The following is a 23,085-nucleotide window of genomic DNA, read 5'->3' as shown; positions in this document are numbered from 1 at the left end:
CCACAAATACTGACGGTATTTTTGTTCCGTTGTACGCGAGACATTTTTTATCGTAAACACAGTCAGTTTCAGATATAACTGGTTTATAAAAATGTATTACTTGTTATTTTTATTAACTGGAATGTAATTTTGTTATTTGTCAAAACAAGACATTTAAACTAAGCAATTAAGAATCAAATGCTGTTAACGGTGTGCAAATATTCGATGAATGTATTTTTAATAGATTAACAATCTTTGAATATGATACTAATATACCTGAATATTTTGGTTCAATATCAACGGATTAAAATAAACAGTATTAAAAAGAATTTGAAGTCTCGTGATGAAGACTAGTATTATGGATAAATGTCAGATTTGACAAGTCAGTTAGATTGGTCTTTATCATGGGATTTCAAATTTGACTATTCGTTTTTAATGTTCATTTTTTTTCCTTCGATAATGGCTCAAAAATAAGCGAAATATTGAAATATATTAATATTATGTTTAAAGATAATTAACGTAATAAAAATTTATTTATCAAATATTTGCGTCGTTAATAGCACTTTACTCTATTTGTTTTTAAATTTATTTAAGTTTGTTTTGACATTTTCAAAATCTTCCTTCGATATTTCATTGATTATTTGTGTTTAAATACATATAAAATATCAAAACAATGCAAAGAAAAATAAAAATATCTCATTAAAATATCTCAATAAGAGTTAAAATAGAATAATATTGCAGCGCCGTGTTTTAATACAAATCTCAGAACTGAGCTATATTATTTTTACATACACACGTAAATTTGTTCACAAATCCTTGTTAAAACTCCAAACGTAATATTATTTAATTTAAACTTATTTGCAAGAAGATTACTCAGTCTCTTCGTATTAGCAAATCCTCTTAATTATTACTTCATCGATAATTTCGCAAAATTATGATTGCGCGACACACGCGAGTTTAATAAAAACAAACAGTATTGTATATTGTTAAGGAATCACAACACAATTTGCGAAAACGAAACTAGCGAAATTCTTGCTCGCATCATCGGAATGTTAACGTTGGCGATTGTTATATTCTTATTGATATCGCGATATGTTTCTCTCCTCGCTATGTTTATGTTCCGAATGTTTACACACTTTCGAAATAACCCAATTCGCGAATCGTATTGGCAAAGCATACCTCGATATAAAAGTATGCGTGGCTTAGCACGCGGATCACGCTGGCGCACGTGCGTGCAATATTCTTGTTTCCCTTTCAACCTTTTGAAACGTTCTTGTTTTCAGACACGAGTCATCGTACCATTACCGAAAGGTAATATATCGTGTTTCTCTTGTCTCATCTTGGACTAAAAATAAAGCGCTGTATCGCGCAACCGAAAAATCGAAAAATGTCGACGTTTTTTTTTTAAATTTCTTAAAAACTAAAAGAAAATTTTATGAAAAAAAAAAAAAAAAAGAAGTCGACTCAAATTGATAAATGAGAAATGTAGAAGAAAAGTCAAATAAACGAGCAAATTGGATGGATAAATAAAATGTTTAGTTAGCAGGAATAATAAGTGACGGAATGTTTCGACTTAATTTAATCATCATTAGCCGTCAACTTAAAAAAAAAATGAAGAATATAAGAAATAAGTTAGGAATGAGAATCATTGGATAAAAAAAATAACTAAACGGAAAAACTAATAAGCCACATCAACATATTAATTAAAACATTTAAAATAGTCTAATCATTAAAGTTCATTCAAGTCAAAGATAAAAAATGAAAAACCGATATTTTATGAAAAAATTCTGTTGTGTATCACTTTCATTACTTTAATGGAATAATGGAAAGTCGTCTTTAGACTTGAAGCTTATGAGCTACAGATAACGGTAAAATTTAAATTTTTACGAAAATGTAGATAATTTCTCTACATAAACCCACACAAGATAACAATGGAAAGTATCAAAAATATATTGCATCAAATTGAATAAGTGCACTTCATTGCAACAGAGAGATATGGAAACTAGCTGGCATTATGCGGGTGCGAAACGAAGAAGAGAGAGATAAACTTTGACAGACCAGACAGACGGATTTATAAATTCTGGTCTCTTCTTTAACGAATATATTTCAAAAAGTTTCCCTCACAATAAAACAAACTAATCATTCCAATTCTCTCTCTCTCTCTCTCTCTCTCTCTCTCTCTCTCTCTCTCTCTCTCTCTCTCTCTCAAAAATTTCTTCACTACTATTTTGTGCCTTGATCTCAATTTTTCGCCCCAAATTACGTCGCTACTCAAAGGGTTAAAAATGCGGCGTAAAACACATCGAACATTCAACGATGATTCTCGGTGGCCACGAAGTGGATGGTAACGATTCGCGTGGGCGACGAGCCTTAACGATTCGATCGGTCGCAATCGATGAATACACGGTCGAGCCGTGACACTGATGGAATTTACTCGCGAACTGCCGGTCATGGAGAAATAAATGAGAATTGTCTTCGTCGACTGATTCCTCCGTCGTTGCGTCCGAATATCGCGCGTATCCGGAAGTTTTCAGCTCGCGAATCGCACGATTATGCATGGCTCGTTTTCTTTTCTTCTTCTTACACGCCGAATTTATCGTGATTGATAAATTTCCGCAACAGCTGTGAAACGAGAAACAAATTCATTCCAAAATTTACGTTTCGAGCTCTTCTATAGAGAAGACGTAACGTGCGTCCAATAAATTTTAGAATAAATATATATATATATAAAATGATTATTTCGATTGATTGAAACCAAGACAAGAGTTTAGATTGAATTTAAAATATGAACAACGAAAATTAGATTAGATTTCTATTTGCTGGATAGACTGTTGTTTACATAAGAATATTTAATATATGAATGATAAAGAAATCACAGTAATTAAATAATTCCCATAACATTAAATTCTAAAGCTGCTAAAAGATGTTTCATATTTAGACATAAATTACTCACTGCAATTTTCAAAATTACAATCAATATTTTGCTATTTCCTTAATATTTTATTAAAAATAACTTTGACGATCCTAATCATTGCATATTATGCTTAATTATTTAAATCTACCATATCTCACGTCACAAAGTTATTAAAATTTTATGCACACGTTTTCTTTGAATCTAACGTTAATTATATATAATGTGTATATTGAACGTATATATTATACAAGAATACAAGCATTTATTGATAATTAATTATAAATGTTTAATATTCTTCAGATCAAAGACTCGATCAAAAACTATGATAGTATATAAGTTTTCAACACACTTACATAAAAATTGTCAACGTATTATTATTTATGTTATTTTTCTTCTGCGAAAAATAAATTCAACGCAATGTAAAAAAATGCGTTCGATAACAGTTGATTTAAAATTCATATGATATACAATAAATATAGCAAAAAGAAACTTAAGTCACATTAGTCACGCAAAGTTAATAGCCTACACGATTTAAAGAAGACGCATTTATATTGATTCTCGATCATTAGAGAAACGGCGCACGCAGCCTCGTTTATTACGCAACTTCACAGCGTACGCCTACCGGAAAAGTTTCATTTTCGCAGAATTACTGGCCGAGTATGCTGCCGTCGCATCATCTCTCTCATTTTAAAAATCACGTTAAAAAAGTCACCAATTTGGAAAACACTTATCCCTGCATCTCTACAAAGTTGCGCTAGAAAAGCGGTTTAACTTGATATTTACTTTAACTTTATATACAGAAAAACAAAATTATATATATTAGCTATAACAAAAACAAGGAGTAGGAAATAACAGAAATCGCTTCATTATCAAGAAAAAAGCTGGACACATGAATCATAACTAATTTGAAATTATAACATTATAAATAAACAAAATATTATATGTGTGTGTATGTGTGTGTGTGTGTGTGTGTATATATATATATATATATGTGTACATATTTTTTTTAAAGAACTGAAGCCTTACAATTTTAAAAATAATTTCTCGAAGCTGTATCTTGATCGCATAGATTTTCTTAATGATCGGATATTCGAATCCATGTACGGACTGTAGAATAGATTTTTAAATTGGAGCGCAATAATGCATAGAGTAAAACAATATCTTATTACGAGTATACGCACTATTGGCTTCGTCTCTCGCTCTATTTACGTACACATAACAGATAACATTGGTGATAGAGTATCACGGATCTATTTACATCGTCCATTCAAGTATTCGTAGATCGTTTGCGTCAAACGATTCGATTCGAGCGCACTGCCGCGCCGCGCCGCGCCGGCATGCGAGCCTCCCGAAGAATGCGATCTATATCCAATTTGCGCCTAGGTTCACATTGATAAACAATCTTGGTGCGCCGAACCCAAGATGAGAGGGTACGACACTCGCACGCGCGCGCGCATCCAAAAGAAAGGGAAACTCACTCGGCGAATCTGGTTCACGGGTCCGGGGCGTGACGTCAGATTCTCCCCATAGAAATTAACGAGGGACCACGTGATCACACGCTCGTCCATGGTTGGGCCAATCGTCTGGCTCGGGTATCCCTCCGAGTGACACGACGACATACTCGGCTGCGACACGACGCAATGTGACGCGACGCGACGCGACGCGACGGGACATTAACAAAGTCGTTCCGCTTGCGCGTTGCGAAAAAACACGAAAAAAACAGCCGTGCTCCGGAAAAGATGCGACGAAAATATTTTGTCAACCACACAGACAAAAGAAGCAGTCGCTTACATTGACCTATAATAATAAATACATTTGCCGAAGTTTTAAAGTCTTAAAAATTCTCTTGTTTCTTTTATTAAAAATAATCATTAATTAACATTAATTAAATTAATAGCGCACAAAAAGATCAGAGAATCCTTATAGCCTAATTGTAATATTAAAAAACACAAAAGATTCCAAAAACGTTAAAAGTAGTATTATAGGCAGAAATTATATTTAAAAAAATTAAAAATAATATTACAATATTTTAATTTGTTTGACGATTGTTTATATATTTTTCATGTGTTATTTATATTTATGTTTTGCTCCTTTATTGGCCTTGAATTTTTTAGTTATTGTTTATACACCTGTAATGTACATATTTTTTCTCATTCACATTAATCCTATTTGCGTGATCTTGATATATTTTTGCTGCGCTACAAACAAGTTACGATCAAAAAGATTAAAAAAAATGAAAAATTATATATATTTAAATAGTTCAAGTGTCTACAGTCAAATGCGATGCGATGCGAAGGCGCGAAATCGAGCGGATTTGTCGCCTGTAAAAATTCAAAACACAGCCGCGCGCAGCAACGCGAACGCATGCGCGCACCTGTCCGTCTACCGGACATCAGGCATTTCAATTAATGATACGCGAATACGTGACGGGCTATTATCGCAGCGAAATAATGATTACGTAACCATGTACGAACGAAGGGGAGACCGGGCCCTCTGCGGTGCGTTTCATGCGAATTCGCGGCGTTCGTGCATACATGAGCGCCCGCGCGGGCCGAGGTACGAGTAAAAGCTTCGGAGAAAAGAAGACGATGAGGCTTCGCTCAACGAGAGGATTACACAATTCCCCGCCTCAACCTAACCTTTCTCTCCCACTAACGTAGCACGAGCGCGCCCGCGCGCGGAGGCAGGAGTCGAGACGAGCAGGCGGACGGATGGATGGACGGACGAACGGACGAACGGGTACACAGGTACGTAGGTATCCCGTCTTGCAACAGAATACGATAATTATGAAATTCGTGAGTTTCTAAACGAAGGCGCGCATGCCGCGCGTCGGTTTCTCAGGAATGACCGAGAAACCACGTTTGACCTGCCGTGGGACACGCGTCCTCTTTCCGGAGGTTTCCTCGAATGCCCGTCGCGGGTTTGCGAAACCCGCCCTACTTTTTGTGACAATCTAGTATTTATGGTACGCGATTAAAGAGACGGACGCGCGTTCCGCGCGCGCAAACTTCGTCGTCCTAGTTTTTTCCCTGCTATCCTCACACGCGAAAGGATTGCGCCACCTTCATTACTCTATGATTCTCTCGTTGAGCTATGATCGACGTCGCTGCTCAACTCCGATCCGAATCGCCAAATCGAATTGCACTCCTATGTTTATTTTACGAGCAATAATACCGATCCCACATACGGCCCCTAATTAAATTTGTCGGAATTCAGTTTAATGAACGCTGTTTCACCCATGTGGCGAACAGGCGCGAAGAAAATAAGAAAACGTAAATGGCACATAAACTCTTGTTAGTGCTCGAATATTTTTTGTTCGTACAACGGAGAGTACAGTTATAGTCGTTTTGATAATACGAAAATTCAAAAACGGAAAAGGAAAAGCGCTAAAAATATCTCTACTTGATACTTAATATTCAAAGAATTAATTTGTTTAATTATTTAATCTGTATAGAATAAATAATCGATAACTCTACGCTTGTAAAGATATCACGTGGCTGCGACGTATCTCAAACATTTTCTCTCGATTTTAAGGATAAGATAGAAGAAGCAAAATTTAATTTAAAAAACATTCTTATCCGTTTGAAATATATTTCAAAATTTTCTTCAATTAGAAAATCTCTGGGAAAATTTTCCTCTTGCAGAGGATTTAAGTTTCCGGTGGTCGTGCATAGTTCAAGCATGATGCGGATGAGAATAAAAGGTATCTCGATGCCGATGTATATACACGAGGATTAAAGACGCTGAATAAAAGCATCATCGGTTAAAAAGTAACAGGTCGCGGAACCGCTCGCGTACAACCGCGATGTTGATGTTGGAGCTATGTTGAACGTGAATGATTGCGCGACCTTGAATACAGAAATGTAGAAGATACTCGCGGTTCGGTGATGAAAAAGAATCGTTTTTGTGTTCACCAAACTGGTTTCGATACGCCGCGCGCGAGCGAGCGACTGATCGCGCCATTGCGAGACGCGAGATCCGCGCGCGGTTATAAATAAAAGGCCGGTGCACCTATGTGTGCAGATTCTATCCGATATGCGAAATTAGCAACAACTTTTTCACGCAAATACGTATGCGCACGAAATGACGGGGCGAAAACGCGAGTCCGTTCCTTCAACCCTCCGTACTTATTAACATTCATTAGAGGCCCGTCGCTCTTTCAAAGCGCCCTATGAGGCACGGTACCTTCGCAGCAAAAAAATTAATGGAGCGTGTGTAATTTCGTCCGAATGCTCTACATCCCTAATTTTATTGACAGACGAAAAATTCTAAATTTTAACGAAAACTTTTACCCCTATGGTGAAAAAGAAGAAGCGTAAATCTCTCCAAGTTTCGATGTTCGGCAATGTCGGCATGAGAACAAAGCTGTTTTTGAGTTATTCGATTCGCTCGATACAATAAATTTTCATTTTCGCGAAATAATAAATGATATGAAGAAGGAAATGAAGAAAAATAACAGGACATTACAGGTAGTCTGCAAATAAAGGAGTGCTTAAAGCTTTTGAATAACGGTTGTCTACGAGAGATTTATAACCAAAAAGTCCGATAATATTACATTTCAAGCATGTCAAGCAGAATTTAAAATCTTTTCATCTTCCGTAAATATATTCGTCACGATGAATTTGTTCCTTAAAAAAGCGTTACTTAGCAAGCATTTTCGAAATATTCACGAGCGCTTTCCTCTCCTTTGAAGGAATAAAGTGCGTCCGTAATTTCTCATTTCTTGTATCGTTGTCGGTGAAAATACATTTCGGCAGTCTAATAGAAACTGCCGGATTCGGCCGAAAGGCTTTCACCTGTAGGCATTACGTGGACATGTAAGAAAGCGCGTCCTATCTCAAATTTCTACACTCTAGTTGCGCAATGTGCGAGGTAAGCGATTACGAATTCAATCAAACAAGACAAATTTATCTTGGTTCACGTAGAATCTGGACCCGAACGAGGTCCTCTGTTCTGAAAGGTAAAGCCAATCTCTTTCCATGTATTCTCTCTCTTCCGAAAAATATGAAAGATCGGCTTCTTCTATTGTATCTATTTCCGGCAACATCAAGCGAGTTTGTCGAGCTTTGTTACACAAAGCATATCGCTTATGCTTCAAATAGAAACTCAGGTAATAAAAGGTGTATTCATAGAATACCTTTTCAACTTTGACAAATTTGCAATCATTTATAAATTAAAAAAAAATAATTTTGCGTTTTATTTTTCCTATACCTGTAAATTGGAAAAAAAAAGAGGGAAACATCCTCAGAAAAATTAAATTTTGTATTGAAAATTAAAAACGTTAATTTTTTTCAATATTTCTGCTTTTTTTATCGCAAATTTAAAGTTAAAGTAAAAATAATGAAAAATAAAATTTTGGTTAAAGCATTTTTATCGTTAATAATTTCTAATGTGTAAGAGAGAAAGAAGCTAAGAAATTTTATAATTACAACTTCAGAATTTGAATATGCCAAGAAAAAAAATAAAATTATTTTTGTTTGTTTTAGAAACCTGTTATGTTTCATTAAAATTTAAGAAGCGGCAAGCATTCCTTACAAACGTTACTTGTGATTGTAACACTTTCAATTCAGATCCGCAGAAGTGAATAATTACAAATCAAATAGATTTTGCAAATCCACAAACACTCGCATGTGTATATTACACGTATACACCATGTATGCGCGCGTGTTTTGCAAATACAGTATAATTAAACGAGAGAGTCGAAAAAGTCGAAATAAAAAATAAAATACAAAAGAATATTTTATTACTTTAGTCAGGAATGAAGAATAAAATAACTACAAGGATCAATTGACGATTTTTTTAAACCTCCAAAAAAAAACTTTCAATTTAGAATCGAAATCTGATGCAAGTCTTCCAATCCTACATTCGAATTAATTTCTTTTCTGAGAGAACTGAGAGAACAGAGAGAGAGAGAGAGAGAGAGAGAGAGAGAGAGAGAGAGAGAGAGAGAGAGAGAGAGAGAGAGAGAGTCAGCACAAGGTTAAAAAGTTCTCATGGACGCGTATCGAGGTTGAGGAAGTTTTGGCCTCCTCCTCTTCTATATATAGACACGTTTATACGAGCCGGGGAATAAAATTGTTGCCACCGAGCGAAATCGCGACGTGTTCCCGACCGCATCCCGACATGCACGTGCATTCGTAGTTGCCGACTACGACGGGGGTCCCCTTTGCACGCGACACCCAATTGTAAACAAAGAGTGTCTAGATTCGCGCTCGAGGGGTTCTCACTCCATTGATAACGCGGAAACTTGCGCGGGCTTTGTCATGTGAGAGAGAGAGAGAGAGAGAGAGAGAGAGAGAGAGAGGAGCTTGACAAAAGGAGAGACGGAAGAAAATCTGCTTTCGTTCTCTATCACGAGCGGAAATTACAGTTTCTTTTCCTTCTCCATCAATTTCCGAGACAAATTTGCTGTCACACGTACATATATTGCTTATTACGCTGCGAAAGGATTAACGAGCCTCGGCTCGGACGTACAACGGAAGGCGTTCCCGCGCGGCGACGAACGACGCTCGTCAAATACTATTCCGCTCTTTAAGACTTCCCTCGCGTAAAAACCGCGTAATTTCATGACGTGCACGCATGACTCTCTTCCGGCATTGAGTATGCCGACGTATATTTATAGAGATAGTTATTATCCTTCTGAATGTGAGTCATTACATCGAAATTACTCCGGCAATAATGAAACTAATGACGATAAACTGTAACGCTAAACGCATCGCTGACAGAAACGATTGACAGATCTGAAGAGAAAGAGAGGAGGAAGAGAGAGAGAGAGAGAGAGAGAGAGAGAGAGGGCAGTATTATTTTTTTAAACAAATGATCGAGCGAGTCGATTCAATAAGGAAGAAATACGGAGGGAGGGAGGCCGACTTTACAATATTTTATCGTTATTACTTCAACGGTTAAATATAATATATTCTCTTGCCTGCTTGTATTATATTATTATAGAAAAAGTGTCCCGCATGTTACAACACGCGGTAAGTGTATAAGGTCTTACGTTTTAAAAATTCGACGCTCCTGAAATCTGGCGTTTAACCGCGTAAAATATATCTGACAAAAACATAAAACAAACGTTTCGCACCCAAGTCGCACGCACGCACTCTCTCGAAAGGGAAGCTATATTTTTCTTTATATCACCGCTATTTGAACATAATTTTGATAAGAGCCTACGTCCGCCTTGCTCGCGCATCGAGCCAAGTCTTATCACGATATTAGTCGCACATATATATTTACATGCCGGGATGTACTTTGTATTTTAATATCGGTTTCATTGAAATATGAAGCATGTATGTTATATATCAATGATAAAACGGTGCCGTGTTGCCCGGACAATATTTTCTCTTCGCGTAATCGGCAAAAATTATCCGTCGCGATTCGACGAAAAAAATTTAAATTGTTATTAAGTTCTTAGGTGCGAGTCGGCAGATTTGCACGAGGATATTTATGGTAAGCTATTTAATGAAAGGTAAAGCAACGATTGTCATCGATATAGAAATAGATAAGTTGATTTATTTAACCATCGGATAAATTGTTCGCACCTGCGAAACTGAAACCTGAGCGTTGGCACGTTATTGCGCGTACGTACAGCTATGCTTGTAAGTTGCGCAAAAGCACACGTTGCGTTTCGCGACGCGTTGAATAATATCGGGAACAAGAAATTTCTCGCTCGCTATATACATTTCAAAATTTTCGACATACATAAGAAAACTGTAAATATAGCACAACAGTCGTGCTAATGTCTCGGTCTTACGACTGCAAAAATATAACATTAAATATTTTCATCAAGTCAATTAAATTCAAGAGACTTAATTATCGTCGACTTTAAATATCTATTAAATCGATCGACAAGGTTAATATATTTAACAACGGAGATAGTAACAAGAGGAGACAATTTCCTTACTCCGCTTTCCAACGACTACAATTACGTATTTAATATATAATTAATTGACCTTACACTAACACATTCCAATGTTAACTCTTTGTTACTAGGTAACTCTTCTTCTATAATTACTTACAATTAATCAATTTGCTTACATATTATTTCACAACGTTTCATGTAGTCAACATTACTACTGATTATACATGGTATAACATAAATTATTACTAATTACATCAGAGATATTATAAATATCTCTTTTAACGCGCCTAAAAGAATCTCGCGAATGTCTCGTCTAACGAGTGATTACTAGCGAAATAATTTTTAAATCGCTTGCAAAACCGTAGGTGCGGAATTGCTTGTTTTATAGCGAACGAGCCTTGTTCTCGTGTTCACACTTTGTTGAAAATAGCGAGCTTGTGTCGCGAATCTGTGACAGATCGCACGATTACGACAAGTGTGTTCGCCGATTCTTTTCGCACCTCGTCACGTTTCTTTCTCTCGCACGATGAGCAGGCAAATCAACGAGAACGAATCGATCCTAAATTTTATTGTAAATTATTCGAGAAAGCGCTCTCGCGCGATATGGATTTCAAATCGCGATGATTAATCGAACATTGTCAAACGACGCCGCTTTCGACGAGTGCGTAGGAATAATTTATTAAAACCGACGAATGGAAATATCGCAGATACGTCACAGAACGAAAGAAATGACAAAAGGGAAAGTCAGACAACGGCGGTTACTGCGCGCCCCTCGCATTTTACAGCGACAAAATCACAGCATCCGGTCGCGATTATAACAGACATTATCACTTAATGATACACGCCGTGTCGAATTATCAAATTCACGATCTTATCGATGCTCTTTCCTCCTACTTTGCTCTCTCTCTCTCTCTCTCTCTCTCTCTCTCTCTCTCTGCTTTCTTTCTCATTCGGCTTAATTACTTTTCGCAGATAGGCGTGGCCGCGCTGTCCCCGTTTTTCCGCGCGCGCATCATATCGTCCAAGCGCATTTTATGCGCATTTTCCGTCGCGATTTTCGTCGGCGTGAAATTTTCTTCTCTTTCTTCATAAATACGATAAGAGACGTAACGCAGGTAAAAGAAAATCCCCCCCCCCCCTCCCTTCCTTTCGTAAACACTCGCAAGCACTCTGGAAACTTTCCGCGTTAAGCAATCTCCCCCGTCTTGCCGTCGTAGGAACGCGCCATGGAAAACGGTGTGCAAAGGCGGCAATTGCGACAGACGCTGTTTCGAGATTCGCTTAATCGTTGGGCCTTGAGGGCCTAGACCCAGTTACTCGGATTGCATTAGATGCTACGACCAAACTCTCTGTTTCTCAGCGGCGTTTTTCAAGCCAAGCGTTTTGATGAATGCGACGCAATCGCGAAGCGGGGCGCGAAGCGCCGAAATTGGAGCATCGATCGAACCGGCCTGTTTATAACTTGATACAATTTAATTGTATTATACGTTGAGCGCGCGCGTGCGCAAGGTGCGCATGTAACCGATGTTCTGCTGTTAAAAGTTTCTCCGATTCATCATCTTGTACTCAGATAATTAGAAATGAGGAAATTATTACATCAAGAGTGGTACATCAACAGACTCGTAATTAAATTATCAATTCGACTGGCAAAAAGGAGGTCTTCGCGACAATTTTCTCGCGTAAGTAAAAATTACCGCGGCATAATTTATATATTTCCATATCGTCTATAATGTTACCAAAGTTTATAAAGCCGTCTGCTAGCTAATTAAAAAGAAATTGTTGACGCAGAAGTTTAAACGGAGTAAGCGCGAACGTAAGCGCGTAGATAATGGCGCGTAATTGTGTTACTAGTGCCGTGCCGAGTGACGTAATTTCGTTTGTGTCCGGCGTGTAGTAACGACCGCTTCTCCGCGCTCCGACTCGAATGCCGCGAGGAAGAGGCGCGGACGCGGGCACGGACGCGGGCGCGGACGAGCGCGTGCGCGCGCGCGCGATCGATTCGCGGCTATAAGAGATACGTGCCATCGCTCGCCGTCGAGCGCGCGAGTTCCCGAGTTTTAAAACGGCGAAAGGGAGCACGCGGTGAGAGACTCGGTTAATCACTTCCACGGTATGTAATAAGGTTAAGTTCGTACGAGCGTGGTGCGGAAATGCCCGAGCGTCGCGCTGACGAGGACCGAACGCGGCCGACGGCTACGACGACGAGACGATGACAACCGAACGGTTTTTGACGTGCGACGGCCGCGCATTCGCGCGGAGATATCCAACGAGAAATAACATAAAGCTCGTTGATCGAATAACGCCGGCGTGACATCGGATCCCCGCTATTGGCGGGAAAACGTCGCTCGCGTCTGGTGAAAGCAAAAGAGAAGAGATTATTAAAATGACGCGACGTGACGTGACGCGACGCGTTGCACGATGCGATCGATAAATTACGCGCGATTACGTACTCGCCGTGGAATTGGATATTCATATACACGATGCGATTTCTTTTTATAAAGACAGGAAAAAGACTTGCGACCTGAATGTTCCATATAAAACTGTAGTTGTGGCGCGAAGATAGATGTGGATTTAATGCGAAATTTATACACGTAGATTTACATTTAAAATTCTCTATACATAATGTGACTCTTCGATTTTCAACACCAACTTTCTGTGAGATCGCGGTTCGGCGATGTTACGTTTACTGTTGGCCTGTTATCGAATATCGCGATTCACACGACCTTCATCGTATAATTTACTGATCGGAATCAACGTTATCGTTCTTTTGTAGTACATTCTTTTGTTACAAGTAATATAAACACATGAAAATTATAGTAATATGAAAAGTATATTTTTAGCATTGATCCTAAATTTCTTCAACTGTATATATAAATATTATTGTTTATCAGATATTTCGATAAAATTTACGATAAAATTTACAGATAAAATTTACAGATTATCTGTATAATGAATTACAAATCTCCCTTCTTATGCGATTTAATAAATCGAATTTTTACTTTTTGTTTATATCCAGGTATTTGTCAATTCTATATGATGAAATATATTTTGAAACATATTGATATTATAATTAATGATCGCTATTCATTTATGTTAAGATACATAAATTCTTGAATAAACCTTTCAATCCAGCATTTTGCATTAAAATCTAAATTGTTCCGCAACTCGAAAAAACATTTTTTTCTTTTCTCTCGCGTTTATTACGTTCGAATTTATCTGAAAAATTGCTTTTCAACCGTATACATATTTTATCGTACATATTTTTGCAATAATTCTGATTACGGTCCCGTTCTATTACGTTGAATAAATTTCACATAGATGAGCTATAACTGTTTCAGAAATAACGTATGTTGCATATGATTACAAACGATGCTTATCAATAGCATAGTAGAAATGCAAAACGCTATGTAAAGACTACAGACATCTCTCATATTGACTTTTAAGCATACAAATCATTTTTTTATTGCGTGTACTCCTAGTTACATCGCTTTATCGTTATCTTTTTTCCTTTTCATAATCTTTACAAGACAATTACGTATACTTTTGACCAGAGTTTTCGTTCAGCTTATTCGAAATTATTTCTTCGACGTTTTACACATCGGTTCGCATTTCCACATTGAAAAATGGATATATGCTGAGCGAACAAGTAAATAGCAAACGCAAACGGAATATTTGTCGACGTTTTGCTCTCTCATAAGACGAGAAACATCGAGAAAAAAGAGCTTTAAACGCAATTATCTTTGCGTTATTTCGTTTTGCTCGCGATAGTTCGCTCAAGTATATCCGTAATAATCAGTTAGCACGAGAAGCACAATAAAAGGGGACTCACCTTCGAGCTTCATGCCGACTTCGAGGCACTTTTGAAAACGACAATACGGACACCGTTTCCGTTGCGTCTTGTCGATGTGACAGGACCTCTCGGCGACGCACGTGTAGACCTTCTTGTTCTGGACGGTGCGCTTGAAGAATCCTTTGCAGGACTCACACGTGAGTAAACCGTAGTGATAGCCGGACACCTTGTCGCCGCATACCGGACACAGCTCCTCGATGACGATGTCCTTGGTATCCGGGAAATCGGACGGACATGGTATCGAGCCGGTCACAACGCCGACCTGGCCCAGTCCGGGGTGACACAGGGTACCGCCGCCGGTCGGAACCGCACCGCCGGTGGCGACGTTGCCGCTTCCCGCGGCAGCGGCCGGCCCGCCGCCGCCGGCTCCGCCGCTGACGGTGGCGTTGGTCGTGCCTGGACCGCTGCCTCCGGCGGCAGTGCCGCCGCCGCTGCCGGTGTAACCGCCACCACCACCACCACCACCGTTACCATCCAGGCTGGTGGATGTGCCGCCGCAGCCTCCTGTTCCGCTTCCGGCTCCTGTTGGCGGGAACAGACACGTGTACACCTTTTTGTTGGCGCAGATCTCGAGCGCCGAGGACGCGCTGCAATTACCGCCGCCCCCGCCGCCGCCGCCGCCGCCGTTCCCGTTATTACCGTTGCCGCCACCGCCGCCACCGCCGCCGCCGCCGCCACCGCCACCGCCACCGCCACTACCCCCCGTTTGAGAGAAGAGACACGTGTAGACCTTTTTACTACTGCACGGCGAGCTGTTGCGCTTGAAGAAACCTTTACAGTTCTCGCACGTGAGCAGGCCGTATTGATAGCTAGATATGTTTTTATGGCCACACATCGGACAACGGGGGTCCTCGAGCGGCATGGGCTCGAAGAAGGCGGCCTCGAAACCCGACATGCTCTGCGACTGGGCCGCCTGACCGTGAGCGGACATTTGTTGTTGTTGCTGCGATTGAGATTGCGGCTGATGGCACATGGGCGATGGCGAGCTTTGCGCGCAACTGCTGTAAGCCGAGCCGTAGTGCGGCTGCGGCTGCTGCTGTTGCGGGGTCTGCTGGCCGGCGGCCTGCGGGCTGCCCTGCGGACTCAGGTGAAACGGCGACATGCTCAGGGATATCAGGCCCGAATGTTGCTCCATCTCCAATAACATATCACCCATGCGCGAGAAACACCGCACGACGGACGGACGACGTACTCGCGTACCGGCACATATATGAAACGGGATTATTTAAGCTTCCCCCGCGCCTCCCCCCTCCCCCCCCCCTCTCTCGGATGTGACCGATGCAACGACACAGGAAACGCTCGTTTTAATCCGTTTCGTCTTTTCTCCTTCCTTGTTTCTCTTCCTTTCTTGGAGCTTGGCCACGAAATTTTGGGCACGTTGCAGATATTGTGTCGCGCGTACGCCGCGATCAGGCTGGATGTCTCCTTCGTTAATAAATTACATCTGTACATCTGTACATCTGCCTATCCTTTTGTCGAGTCCGTTCATCTTCGCGAGACATCGCTCCCGAGTCTGAGTACCGATGGTAATCGCGTGATCTCCGGCTTGAAAGGATCGACAACGCGGCGCGCCGGTGATTTAACGTTTCGCGAAACGCGCGCGCGACCTGGCGCACCCGTTTGACGTCGTCGTCGACAACGGTAACGATGACGTCGACAGCGACAACAAAGAAAATTCCAGCAACACAAGTGGTGTAAGAGGAAACAAGCTTCCTGCGGTAAGAGAAAAACACACACTCGATTTTGGTTTCTCGTACACGGACACGTATAATATCGATCACCACAGTCACCTTCCCTCTTTCTCTCTCTCTCCCTCCGTATCTTTGTTTTCACGGGTTACACACGTTTATCGAGAGGAACCATCGTGCACCACCAAACGTATACACAGAATCGTCGATCGAGAAGTGGGACTACGTCCGAGGCATGATAGTAATTGTCGAATGTAACAGCGCGCGCGCACGTCAACATTCGCCAACTGTCGAAACGGGCAAGCCGCGCGGCAAACAACACCAAGGTGCCCCCTTTCAAGCCACCGTTTCCTCTCCCGTTCACACTGTAATCCAACTTACTCGTTGAGCACGACGCGGACGACGAGACTCCGGCACGGTGAATAATACGTCACGGGCAACGTACACGGATGAGGACAGATGGACGGACACACACGCGACAGCGATGGCACGAGCCTAAGGTAGAGCGGCACGGCTGCGCGTCTGTCAACAAACTCGGCGGATTTACGTGCGACGTAATCGCGATTGTTTTATCAGGAGGAAAGGAGGAAGGCGCGAAAGAGAGCGCGAAGGGGAACACGCACTGTGATTCGGATGACTAATGTACCGGCGAACGCGAACGAAGGAACGAACGAACGAACGAAGCGGAGTAAGTAAGCGAGCGAGCGAGCTAAAACCAGGACGCGATCAAACTCTGGGACCGGAGTGGAGTCCGGAATGACTTGACAGCTCGCCTATCTGCGTACGACTAGTTGTCTTCTCGACTCGGTTGCTTTCCCGAAGGGCCTGCCCCCTCCCCTCCTTCGCCCTACCGCCGGCACATGGAGTAGGTAGGTAGAGACCGCCGGGGAGACCGCCTTTGCGAGACACACGGCATACGTGACGTATCGCCGCGAGCGTGCGGTGGTAACAACGCCGTCAACGACGACGACGATGGCTCACGACGGCTTACGTCGTTCCTCCGCGACGCGTCCTCCGAGTATGCCAGATCGACGACGACGACGATGATGACGACGCTATTACTCGCTGTTACCACTGCCGCCGCTACGACTTCTCACGCCGCGATCACTCCCGTCTCACGATAAAACGCCGCGGTTGTTGCGGTCGCGCACGATTCTTGCCAGCGGGCGCACTTCCGAAGTCAGTTCCGGAGTGATCCTCGTCCACACGTGACAGAGCGATAGCCCGACGACGTTTCCCGCAACGATTCTCGAAACGAGAAGGACGGGCTGGATGACGGGTGGTCGGAAAATTGGGTGGGCGAAACCGTGCCACGGAGAACGGTGCCGAGGCGCGCACTACTGTCAGGCTCCTTTGGCGTTTCGGTGGGTATAGAGGAGAGAAGGCGCGCGTGTCCCTTTACCGACACGGGCAGCGAGACGCCGAGAGTCGCGACGCGAAGGAGGAAACGAGAAGGAGTGACAGAGAGGGAGAGTTAACGGCACGAGCGGAGCGAGCGAGACGCGCGCGCGGAGTATAAGCAACACAGCGCACGGCATAAGTGAAAGTGATTCAGCAGCGCATGCCACCGCGCGCGCGGCCAGGTACCCGACGCGGAGTGGAGGTGCCGCCTGAGAGGTCCGCACGGACAGCCGCGGGCGGGGGAGAGAGGAACGAGTAGCACGCGGTCGCGCGGCGGAGAGGAGGAGGCAGACGGGCGGCCGGGCGGTATTGCCGCGCGGTCGAAGGTACCGGGGAAGGGAGCCGAAGGGAGACGGCGAGAAGGAGGTTGCGCGACCTGTGGCGGGGGATGACCTACTTACGGAACCAGGTCTATGTCGGCCGGAGAAATATTGTCCGCGAGCGTGCCAGCGTCGTTCGCGCCACGCTGCTCGCTCGTCGCTTTGGTTCGCGTCGCGCTCTGTCGTCGCTCTCGTTGTCGTCGTTCTCTCGTCAAACTTTCCTCACTCGCGATCGACTCGCCGCATTTTGACTTCCTCGCTCGTTTCGATCTCCTCTCCCGAGATCGAAGGTAGACTTTGGCAAGGCAGAGATGAATTTTAAAAAATAACGTATAGTATAAAACCGTCGGGCGTTATATCCGAATGGAAAAAAAAAAAAAAGATCTCGCCAGCAAAACTAAGAAAGCGACCGGTCCTGCGAGTGACGTAAGACGCATTCCGCGAATGTATCGGGTAGGATCTTTTTTCGGTAGAATCTTTTTTCAGCCTCTGCGTGCGCGCGCGCGCGCGCACGTCTAGAGACGAGGCGCGCGGAGATCCGCTCGCAAGAGGCTGAACGAGAGGGAACGGGAAGCGCGCGCGAGCAAGCATTCGCGAAGAAAAGTGACGACGACTCTTGCTTTCAAAGTGCACGGATGAAGGCAGCCACGGATATGTCGGCAGCTAAAAGCGCGCGGTCGCAGGGTATGCCTTCGCGCGGGCACAGGACACGTACAGGCCGTGCGGCTGGGTCAACAGCAACGCCGTTGGCACTCCCCGAGAGACAAGCAGTGCCGTATGCCTGTGTGCGCACGAATATGTACAAGCGTACGTGTTTGCGCGCGTACGTATATACGAGCGGTGGCGGTGCGACGCGGAGCGCGGTGGGGAGACCTACTGACCCAGTTCGTTGAGAACATGACGCAGCCGCGCAACTCACTCCCTCTCATTACGTACACCGCGCGTTCCGTCTCCGTCACTCTCCGCCCGCTCTCTCGCTTCCTCTCTCGTCCACCGTTCTCCCCTCGCTGCTCCGCCGCGCCGTTCCCCCCGCCGTCGTCGCCATCATCATCTCTCTCTCTCTCTCTCTCTCTCCTTCTCACGGATTTCTATCTTTGTCTCTCTTCTCGCCCCGCGCGTTTCGTCTTCCTTCGCCATATGTGTGTATGTGTGTGTGTGTGTGTGTGGGCATCTTTCTTTCCTCCCTCCTCTCTCTACCTCTTTGCTCCCTGTGCTCCGTCTTCCTATCTCATACAGGCGTACTCTACCTCCAAGCGTGGAAAGCCGCGCGATACCTCTTTCTCTCTTTCTCGCCAGTCCCTCCTCCTCCTCCTTCTCCTCCTCCTCCTCTTCTTTCCTGCCCCGCGCTCACTCTCACTTTCTCTCTTCCTCGCACGCTCCTCCTCTCGCCTCCTCCTCGCTACCGCGCGCTCTCCCCCCCGTCGCCCTCACCCCTTCCCCCCTTTCCCCGCGCATCCAACTCATTTATTCCCTCGCTGACTCTCGCACTCTTTGCCGTACCGAGTGACCGAGCGAGCGGCCTTCTGCAAGCGTGTAACAGCGTGTACGTACGTACGTACACGCACACACGCGCGAAAAACGCGCGATCGCACGGGCATACATGAATGCACGCCTTGCCGGAGTATCGCAAGCGTGTTGTCATCGTCGTTGTCATCGCATCGAGTGCACCAGGTTTCGAGATTGAGCGTGCGCCGCGCGTACGTTGTAGAATACTCGTCCTAGAATATAACGCAGGATCGCTCGAGAATCTGTCGCGTCGCCGAAAAAAAAAGAAAGAACGGAAAAAAAATTTACGAGAGGTCGTCGTTTTCGGTAGCATTCGAGAATACGTAATCCACGCGTTTACGGGAATGCTACTACAGGAGAAACAATTTCAGGAAACAAACATGTCTCGACGTCAATTCCATAATAGAGTCATTCTTATGATAACTGTCGAGCATTTGAAACATACCCAATTTGGAGCTCCGCGCTCGCCTGTAATTCCAAGCCACAACAGCGAAGCAGCACGAAAACGTATATAATAAAGCTCAATAGGAATTTGCGTAGCGGGAGTATCGGTGTACTGCGTGCTTGGAGAAGCGAGAATATGGAGGATACAAGCGCAAGGATGGAGGATCTGGTCAAAATGTAATTTTAATTCCAACAATAGCTCATTAACGGCCTTTTTTTCTTTCTGTTATTTATTCTATCAGGTAATACCGCGGAGAAACGAGAAACATTAGGAGGAAGTTTTCGAAAATCTCGTAAACGTGATCAAGGAGTCTCATATTCGCCACACAGTAAAATGAATTGTCGTGACAATTTTCGCCCATGAAGCGTTCCATTGCGTTCATAAAACATTAACAAATTTTTCTAATATCGCACATTTCACTTTACGATAAGTGCTAAAGTGCTTCACTTTTTTTCTGCTTATGAAATTCACAAATTATATATTCACAAATTATCGACATTATATTAACGTTCCAAGGCACTATACTTGAAACGCAGTATATTACAAGAGTATTTTACGCGAGCATTTACACGGAACGTAATATATAAAAATAAAATTTGTAGCGATTTAAGTAAAACGGGATGCAAATGAGGGCCACGAATTCCGCTGAAAAAATATATAGGATCGACCGAACTTCCGTTCCTCATTGTGTCACCGTGCTTCTAAACAGCAGTCCATGTCTTTTGTTCGAATCGGTGTGAATCGGAAGTGAGTACCTGCGTGAGTGTGCGACATACGCACATACGCACATACGCATGCACGCACGCTCACGCATTATTTTTTACCGGATAACTCTTAACGGATACCTGTCTACGAGAAAGAAGTGCTGATGATGCGTTAGCCGGCGACACAGATGGAATAAGAATTACGTGCGTCGAGTGAAACGAATGAAAAAGGGTCAAATGAAAGCGAAAAGGATTCTGATGGCCGGCACGGAACGCGCTCGAAGGAACGGAAGAAGGAACGGAGGAAAGTGAAATCCCATCCGCACGCCGCGACCCAGAAATTTTTAAAGTGTAAAATCGACGCCAGGTTTGTTTGGCAGTCGGGGCGTCCGCGAAATGGAGATTTCTTTTTTTTTTTTTTTTTTTTTTCCAACGACACCGCAATCGTACGTATATGTGTGCGCTAAAATTGCGTGCGTTCTTGGAAACGGGGTGGCATAGATAATTAACTGCAAACCGCGTCGCAGCGCGGATTGGGCGGAATCGGTTTCACTTTCGAGTGTCGCGTTTTCGGCGCACGCGGTTGCACCGCGTTACGCAATATGGCATTGCGTATTATGGCACCGGGTTCAATTGCACCAGGTCGGTTGTAAGTTGATAAAAAAAAAAAAAAAAAAAAACAGAGAGAGGAAGAAAGAGACAGAGAAAGAAAGAAAAAGAGAAAAAAGAGAGACAGAACGTCGTGTTTTTTATTCAAATAAATTTTGTCGATTTGCAAAAAGTGTCACACTTCGCGTCACCGCGTTGCGTAACACAGTCCAATTGCCACGCTCCAATTAATGATAATATCGTTTAGCGTGCCGCCGACAGAATCGAGCAGCACGTGGAGACTCGCCGCCTGACGTGATGCGATGCGATGCAACGCGACGCGACGCGACGCGATGCGTTAGCGAGTTCACTCGTCGGCTCGTTATCACGGGCGATTAATACCATGCAGAAGGGAGAGAGAATAATTAGACGGAATGACAAGAAATAAGCGATTCATCGCGCGAAAGTATCCTCGCGTCGCGCCGCGCCGCTGCGCTTTTGTCTTCCACCTTTCGTATTTATATTACAGCACTGTTTGCGCTTGTACATACATAGTATTCCGCAACTCGGCGTAAACTCGTTACACGAGCTCGCAGTTCAACACGACACGACGATAACGACGACAACCGCGGCGACAAGGCCTGCCACGGTGCCGCGACAGTCTTACCCGTATAGACTGAAATTATGCGACCATTATCGGCATTATGCTATTTCTGGGTCAATTAGCATCGGCGGTGAGCCTTTAAACGCGCCGTGGCTGAATGAACGTGCGTGCGAATTCGCGTGCAAATTGTCGATCGGCGTAATCGTCGCAGATGATACGGTCGCGCGAAAAAATACTCGACGGACCTCGAGAACCTACAATGAAAGTTCGAAATTTGCCGGGAGAAACACGTCCAAGAATCTTGATCTAGATATCGATAAGCGACAAGTAAAATGTGTGGCTTCCTTTTGGAAAAAATATTAAGTATTTTCCTTTGACGTAGATATGGATAATTGAGTGGATAAATAATCCAATGAAAAAGATCGCGATATCTAATACTGACCTATGGAGGCTAGATGAAAGATACGCTATTTATCTTTCGTCAAGAAAGGTCGTAAATAAAATGATGATAATGATATAAATCCAATAATATCTGATAAGATCAAGTAGACTTTCTCTAAAATAAAAAAAAAAGCAGAGTTGCACTTTTAAGTAGGAGTGTGTGTGTGTGTGTGTGTGAAATAATTTATTGAAACAAGACAATGCAAATTGCAGTTGAACCGATTATGAGATGCATAGTAGTAAAAGATAAAAAAAAAAGAAGTGAACCAGATTCAGAAACTCAGAGAACTTGTTTTGAATTGAGAGGCAATTTAGGTCATGGAGAACATCGTAATATCTACTACCCATCGGAGTATTGGAAAAAATGTGCCACTAGTCTTTTGAGGATAAAGTATTAATAAATCGATAAAACTATGTTATGCATGTTGTACTGTGTGTGTATTAGCAAATAAATATTACACAAGCGTATTGCAGTAATATGCAAGTATCGGAAAAGGTTGTAGGGTTTATTAAATCTTCTTCAGCCAATCGGCACGTAACGACGTAACAATCTGGCTTGCCAATGTTTAAACAATTATCTTTTTCCAAATAGAGTTTTTTTTTTTTTTCTTTAAACAACCTATCCTCTTCGAACTAGGACACTAAGGCAATTTACTCGAACAGGATAACTCGTTTGCCGCAGCTGGGCCGATTGTGCGGGAGATACACGGGATAATATACGTTATTAATACGAAGGAGCGGGAAGGATGATTCCGATAAGAGCGCTCGTTTCCCGAATACCATGTCT

General features: G+C 43.0%; 1 protein-coding gene and 1 long non-coding RNA gene across 9 annotated transcripts in view; both read right to left on the bottom strand.

Annotated features, from left to right (window-relative positions):
- Window positions 1-2,170: 2,170 nt before the first annotated feature.
- LOC148936706 (uncharacterized) lies at window positions 2,171-7,005 on the bottom strand. The gene is made up of 2 exons (XR_016139106.1): window positions 3,247-7,005; window positions 2,171-2,601 (listed from the first exon to the last, which is right to left on the bottom strand). It is a non-coding gene; the product is annotated as an uncharacterized LOC148936706 (long non-coding RNA).
- Window positions 7,006-14,495: 7,490 nt separating this feature from the next.
- Window positions 14,496-23,085, bottom strand: part of LOC148936704 (uncharacterized) — a 71,305-nt gene continuing 62,715 nt past the window's right edge. For 7 of the 8 annotated variants that reach the window (XM_089076345.1, XM_089076343.1, XM_089076342.1 and 4 more), the window contains exon 3: window positions 14,510-15,123. In XM_089076345.1, coding sequence (XP_088932471.1) covers window positions 14,525-15,123 — 599 coding nt within the window. In that variant the 3' untranslated portion in view covers window positions 14,510-14,524. Of the gene's footprint in view, window positions 16,440-23,085 lie in introns of those variants that run through there. The other variant, XM_089076340.1, reaches the window with a different exon arrangement.

This window comes from Pogonomyrmex barbatus, unplaced genomic scaffold (genome assembly GCF_055798465.1).
Source record: "Pogonomyrmex barbatus isolate J1 unplaced genomic scaffold, ASM5579846v1 scaffold2, whole genome shotgun sequence".
Classification (NCBI taxonomy): domain Eukaryota; kingdom Metazoa; phylum Arthropoda; class Insecta; order Hymenoptera; family Formicidae; genus Pogonomyrmex; species Pogonomyrmex barbatus.
Note: the sequence above shows the minus strand (reverse complement) of the source record. Positions and strands in the feature narration are given on the sequence as shown.